The sequence below is a fragment of the Eptatretus burgeri genome, chromosome 5 (assembly GCF_056783735.1).
Source record: "Eptatretus burgeri isolate ZD-2024b chromosome 5, Ebu_testis_v1, whole genome shotgun sequence".
NCBI classification, from domain to species: Eukaryota; Metazoa; Chordata; class Myxini; order Myxiniformes; family Myxinidae; genus Eptatretus; species Eptatretus burgeri.
The window spans coordinates 32677056-32684555 of NC_140965.1; the positions used below are offsets into that span (position 1 = coordinate 32677056).

Sequence of the window (7500 nt, forward strand, 5' to 3'; positions counted from 1 at the left end):
GAAGGACTGGACTTAGAATCCAAACGTCGTCGATGTCTTTTCTCTCACACTACATTGGTGTCGCCGATGTGATCCAAATGGACGGCCAAGGAATTGCAAGCATGCAACCACTTGCCGGTAACGAACAGCCAGTTGAACACTCAACCGGTTTCATCGGAGGCAGAAGTTTCGATAAAGCTGCCGCTATTCTGGCCTCGCAACCGGAGGTCGTGGTTTACACAAGTCAAAGCCCAATTTAACACCCAAAACTTACTACTCAGTTGACATGGTTCAATTATATTGGTGCCTCCTCGTCACCAGAGTACGTGACAGAGGTGAGAGATATTTTACTCCTCCCTCCAACTAACTCCCTGTACATGACTTTTAAGACCATACGACTGCCTCTGAGCATCGCTGCTTTCAATAACTTCTTACAGCTAAGGATTTAGGAGGTCAAAGACGCACACAACTACATCACATGCAGCAGCTTCTCGGCGATTGACACAGCACTTTCATCTAGTCGCTCCTTTGTGATTTGTTGTAGCAGTGTTTACTACCACACGTCCGCATGGTACTCGCAGCTGGCACCACCTGCCACCGCGGACCTGGCTCAACTCACAGACACCTTTGAACCAACCATGGCTTAACAGCGTTGGCTGCCTCCACAACGGCAGGTCGCACTACGAGCTGAAATGGCAGACCTTACAAAGCTCATCCTGGAGCTCCATACGTGACACCAGTCACGACCATCTTTGCATACCCCTTCTAAGGAAAGAGAGAAACGCCATCCCTCACATTACCATTCACCTACACTTTCTGTGAACACTCCAAATTGGTGTTGGTATCATGTGACCTTCAGTGCTAATTATCATCAGTGTAGATCACCATGCTCATACCGGCCGCAGGGAAACAACGATGCCCACAACTAATGGCGACGAGTTCACCTGGGTCATACATCAGCCGCAATCTCGTCCTCGTGAATTGGACTAGCAGTCTTTGTTTTCTTGCAGATACAAGGGCAGAGGTGAGCATTGCTCCACCATCTGCAGCTGAATGGAAAAAATTGACAGGAATATTCATAACATGCTAACAATGCTATTGCCTCTTTTGGTGAATGTCTCCTTCAGTTTGATTTGAGTTTACGTCGCTAATTTCCATGGGTGTTTACTACTGTTGACACCAGCTCCTCTATCATAGGTGCAATTTTTTTTTTTTTTTTTACTCAATTTCAATCTCCTCATAGATGTCATAGTGGGGCAGATAACAGCAGTTTTTGAGAGGAATCGTGCAAATGATGATACAAGCATCAAATTTGGCACATTTGTTCTCCAGGGGATTCTAATCAAATCTGCCTGATTGACCATTTGAAAATCCAAATTTTGAAAAAAAAAAAAAAAAACTTCAAAAAAGTCAAGATCATGAATCAATGTTGGATGCTGGCTGAGATTGCTGAATGTTTCAGAAACATCATCAAAGACGTTCCAAATCTGCCATGCAGTTTTCTTCCCTTCACCGCGGAAGGCAGACACGACGTCACATCCAGTGAACGGATGGAAGTATGGGATCCCTCCAGCTTTCTCAGGCCCTATTGCAGAAACTACCTCATGGACTGGAATCCATCGTGCCTTGGCTCCTTGGCCAAAGGCAATCCACATGCTCTCACGACCTAGTTCCTGTAAGGATGGCAGTACAGATATTGCTATGGCTAGTACGTCCGTGTCATTAGCCTTAATGATAATGGACTTGCTACCATCCGTCGTTGCATCCCTGGCGTGTACAAATATTCGAGTGTCAGCTTCTTCATGACAACATGGAGACACAGCATCCAGTGACTTCCTTGTGTTGCTAATGGCATCTTCTCCTTTTGTGACAATGACTGTGCTTGTCGTCTGTGCTTCACACATCTTTTCCGCAAGGAAGTGAAACAGCTGAGTCTTGTAGCTGCCATCTCGAAGAAAGCTTCTCCAGTTACTTGGGGTCTTACTGGTTCCTGTCACTCTTCTTCTGATTCCTTGCCCCCTTTTCGACCTTGCCTCAGACTTCAGACTTGACTTCTTGTACACATCAAACATTACGTCCACCCTCTCGTACCTGGCACCATAAGATTCCACCTTTGGGATGATGTCTTCTTTAGCATAGTCATCAAATATCATTGCAGTGCATGGAGGTAGGGCATTGATAAGTGCTGAGCCATCAATGATGACTGCATCTCCCCTTGGTTCTCTGTCTGGGATGTTCACTTGCGCTTCAAGAATTTCAGCCAGCTGCGACTACAAATTTTTTTTCAAATTTTTCAAAATGTGGATTTTCAAATGGCCAATCGGGCAGATTTGATCAGAAAGCCCTGCAGAACAGAAATGCCAAATTTGATGCTTGTATCATAATTTGCACGATTTTTCTACTATCTACTACACTATCAAACATCGCTGTCTTTTGGTTGCCTCGAAGCAGCTCAGCAGTCTCGGAAAAGCATCCACCATTTCGCCGCTGAATCTTCCATCCCTGCCCACATGTCCTTTTCAGAAAGTACTTTATGACTTCCGTCCATAACGTGCCTATCGTCGATAATTTAGCCAATCAAACAACAGATAACATCGAGACCACTGGACCCCCACCCCCCCCCCCCCGTTTCCACGCGTACTCGCCGACTAGCATCCGATAAATTATGTATCGCCCTTCCAGAGTATGACTCTGTTACAACGTGGGAGCCTCAGACCATCGTCCAGCAGTTGGGCTTTACTGCTACACATGGTACACGAAAAGACGCCTGGGGATTGGTATCCTTGCGCCGATTACCAGCTCTTAAACAATGTGAATGTTCCCGACCATTACCAAATTCCACATATTCAGGATTTTGCCACTGCGCTCCATGGTGCTACAATCTTCTCCACAGTCGACCTTGTCTGTGTGTACCATCAGGTTCCCGTGGATTCAGATGATATCCCGAAGACAGCAGTCACCACACCTTTTGGCCTGTTCAAATTCCTTTGGATGCTGTTCGGCTTTCTCAACGCTGCACAAACCTTTCAACGTTTCATCAATCAACTCCTACGGAGATGGATTACACTTCTGCTGCACATATACAAATAATATTAAAATCACCGGGACAAGAGCAGAAAAACATCAGGAACACCTACGTCTTCTCTTCACCCGTTTGCAGGACCTTAGCATTGTCATCAATCCCATAAAGTGCGTATTCAGCATTCCAGAGTTTAATTTCCTTGGATACTGTTAACGGCTCAGGCATCTGTCTGCTCAAAGAGAAAGTGAAAATAATTATTCGGCATTTCTCATTACTGTCATCTCAACTCAAACTGCGAGAGTTTTTGGGCCTCATCAACTTTTACCATGAATGTATTCCAAAGGCAGTTACAACTCTGCAGCAACTGAACGAGTAACTCGTAAATGGTAAGCACCCTGAAGTGTTGCAATGGTCGAAACCAACCTTGTCAGCCTTTCACACCATCAAAGACACACTGGCCAATGGCTCACTCTTGATTAATAAGAAGCCAGAGGAATCAAAGAAGCCTAATGGTCGATGCATCTGAGGCCTTGGTGGGCATAGCCCTTCATCAATGCCAACTGGTGCCCACTGGCCACCTTCTCTAAAATGTTGAAACCAACAGAGCGCAAGTACAGTGCCTTAGATTGGGTGTTACTTGCTGTGTACCTCGCCATCAAGCACTTCCGCCACTTTTTTGAGGCCAATTTTCTATACTTATTGACCACAAACCTTTATCTTTCATTCCATCCACCCATTTGGATTCTCACTCCCCTCGCATACTTCACCAACTCAGTTATTTCTCGCAGTTCACCCCCAACATCTGGCACGTCGAAAGAATCGCGAACTCTGCTGCCAACGCTCTCTTACACATCGAGGTTTTGGCATTATCTTCTACCAACACACAGGCCATTGTTCTTAATGGACTTGCATCAGTGCATTGGGAGGACACAGACCTACACCGTCTGCAACCGGTTCGCTTACATTTTGTAAGATACCACTCCCAGGGACAAACACTACCCTCACGTGCAATACGTCGACGGGACAGTCATGCCCTTTCATTCTTGTTGTATTCTGTCATACAGTCTTCACCACTATTCACTCACTCATACATCTGGGGATTCGAGCAACCCAGCGATCATCACCATGCATTAAGTCTGGCCACGCATCATCATTGAAGTGCCATGTTGGGCCAAGCAGTGTCTTCAGTGCCAACGCTCTAAGAACCAATGTCATATGGTCACACCACTTGGTAACTTTTCGACACCGCAGAGGCATTTCAATAAGATCTGCATGGATCTTTTCAGTCCCTTCATACTGACTTGTGTTGATCGCTTCACTCATTGACCGGAAGCGACACCACTTTCTGACATCACTGCACGTGTCATTGCCAGGGCCTTTGTCCATACCTGGATCACACGTTTCGGCATGCCATCCAACAACCATCACTGCGGATCACAGTAGCCAGTTTGAGGTGGCTATATTTCGTGAGCTGACAACTCCTGGGTACTGACCGTATGCATACCATGACTTGACACCATCAATAAGCAAATGGTATGGTCAAATGTTTCCACCACCAACTCAAGTCTTCACTGAAAGCACATGACAACTCTGTGCACTGTACGGATGATATATATATACAATATAATATATATATATATATATATATATACAATATAATATATATATATATATATATATATATATATATATATATATACAATATAATATATATATATATATATATATATATATATATATATATATATATATATATATATATATATATATATATATACAATATAATATATATATATATATATATATATATATATATATATATATATATATATATATATATATATATATATTTATGTTTGGTAGGCGAGCTGCCTGCCCTAAAAGACAACCTTGATTGCTCGACTGCAGAGCTATTATATGGCGCATCACTTCGTCTCCTTGGAGAATTATTTTCATCATCTGATGACACCTTTCCAGGCATCACCACACTATGCCAACCAACAATGTTTCTGCCATACAAGGCCTCCGGGCTACACTGACATATAACTCCTTCGTCACACTCAACTTTTGTTCCCCAGGAGTTTTCTATGTGCACCCACATATTCGTACAGCCAACTTATGACGGGCCTTGCAAAGTTTTACAATGCTCTGATAATACCTTCATATTCGATATCAATGGTGGCCGTGATATGGTCACCATAAATCGCATGAAACCAGCTTTTCTTGATGCAGCATCATAGCCGACCCTCCCACTGACCAATGGGTTGACATCTACAGTATGACAACACTACCTTTGCCGCCGCATACCACTCACTCTGGGTGTCATGCACACTTCCCAGCACAATATTTATCGAGTACAATTTGCTTGTTGGCCAATTCTCTTTGCAGTGACTTTTATTTTTGCACAGCAGGCTACATCTCTTATTCCACACCATGATATACTTTGGTGATTTTGGAACACAGAGGCATTGGGCTCGGAATCCGAACGTCTTGGTTGTCTTTTCTCCCATGCTAAACAATCAAAATTTGGCCCACCTGGAAAATATAGAGTGAAAGTTTACATCGGTGTCAGTCTTACATGGCCGTTTGGAATGGTCTACCAGGTAGGTACTCATAAGCAAAATTAAAAAAAAAACCAGAAGAAAACAGTTGTTTTGAATAATTTTGTAACTTAAAGTAATTTATACATGCCAAATGAATAAAGTTTTAAATAGTAATCCATGAAAACTATACATTGTATAATACCCATGGTATTATAAAGGGGTTTTATTAATTTATTATTTTGCTCAAGGGGTGGAGAGAAGTGTAAATGAGAAGGAAAGAAGCAGAAAGTGTGAAAAAAATAGTGAAAAAATAAAAAATAAGGAACAACATATGTGAAGAGTGAAAATAATAAGATAAAGATAAGGGGAAGAAGAAGGAACCCACATTGTGCATGTGCACGATGTCCTGAACTTCTCCAGAGTCCAAGTCCAGGCTATGGAACCCGTTCATTGAGCCAAACACCACAACGAGCCTCATGGATTCCACCACCGTAAGATCCACCAACATCGGTCGCACAGGTAAGTTTGGAAAGGACTAAAAAGAAAAGAAAAGTCGATTGGACAATGGCCATTTGGAAGACCATTTCTCATTAATGTATTAAAAATCAATGTATTCAAACCAACGGTTGAATTGTCATTCTCTTGATGTACTTATCTGTATTTCTGCTTTTGAAAGGAAACAAACATGATCAGCACAATCGATTGACGTGAAAAAAGGCCACGTTATCTGCATTATCTGCAAAAAGGCCACGTTATCTGCCACGTTATCTGCCACGTTATCTGCAAACTTGGACCCACTTTGACCCACGGTAGCCCCCCCCCCCCTTGGAACGAACTTGAGTTCCATCATCCATCGGGACCATACTCCATCCAGAGCGTTGGTGCTGCCTAAGCAGTCTCCTGGGGCTATTGGGCACAATCCTGAAAGGGTCGCCACTCCGACACAGGATACCAGCAAGCTGGCACTCATTTTGCCGACCTCAGAAGGATGAACAGGCAGAGTCAACCCCACCTGGTATTAGTTCAACAGCGAGTGGGATTTGGAACTTCGGATCCTAGGATCCCAAACCCACCACCAGGCATAAAGTTGAGGTGCAACATACCAAATATCATTTTCACCAAGTTTGGTCTCAATCCTATCAGCAGTTTCAGAGAAGTTGTGCATGTGTTTATGGACTGATGGATGGATGGATGACGTGCGTGCCGTCCCATAAGCTCCCCAGAACTATGTTCCAGGTGAGCTAAAAATAGGACCGTGGGTCCTGAAGATCACCTGGATCAGGAGCAATAGTCAATGATGTCATAAAATATCAAAATTTTGTTCATGCACAGAATCTGGTCACGTGATTGGTTGAATGAAAGTCCCCTCGATGCCGATCACAGCAATCTCTGTTTACAGGTCATTTAAAAAAAATTATTACAGGTTACAGGTAATGTTTTTGGCTGAGGGCATGGCTATGCTGCTGATGCAACACCCCCTTTCGGTTAGGGCAGGAATTTTTTGTGCTTTAGGCCTGATTTCAATCCCTTAATGACTGCAGATTTTGATGTGGTCAATAAATCTTCATTAGGCATCAGATATGAAGCTTGTGGTCAAGTTTCACCAAAATTGGGTGTTTGGTTCAAGCGATAATAACTGAAGCGTTTGTAGACTGACTTGCTGCTCGATCACAGTCCAGGTGATCCGAACTAAAGTCCAGGTGAGCTAAAAATGAGTTGTGGAAAGGGCTAAGGTGCTGACACATAGGGTCAAGTGACTTGACCCCCCCCTCTTCCCGGCAGGAAATACAATGTAATAAACCTTGTGAAGAGATGGTCATTACATGACAACACACATCTCAGACATTAAATAACAATACTGTGCAACATCCTATGAACATCACTAAATGGGCACTCTACATGACCCAGGAAGTACCATGTAATGATCGATGGTGTCTTTGCATCCAAAGTACCATG

General features: G+C 43.3%; 1 protein-coding gene across 12 annotated transcripts in view; it reads right to left on the minus strand.

Annotated features, from left to right (window-relative positions):
- LOC147026185 (traf2 and NCK-interacting protein kinase-like) overlaps nucleotides 1-7500 on the minus strand; it is a 162658-nt gene that overhangs the window by 29677 nt on the left and 125481 nt on the right. For 10 of the 12 annotated variants that reach the window (XR_015058141.1, XM_085881320.1, XM_085881316.1 and 7 more), the window contains one exon: nucleotides 5930-6079. Coding sequence is in view for 9 of the 12 variants with exons in the window: in XM_085881320.1 (XP_085737446.1) it covers nucleotides 5930-6079 (150 nt within the window). In the remaining 3 variants the exon portion in view is untranslated. Of the gene's footprint in view, nucleotides 1-5929; nucleotides 6080-7500 lie in introns of those variants that run through there. The other 2 variants (XM_085881322.1, XR_015058142.1) reach the window with 2 other exon arrangements.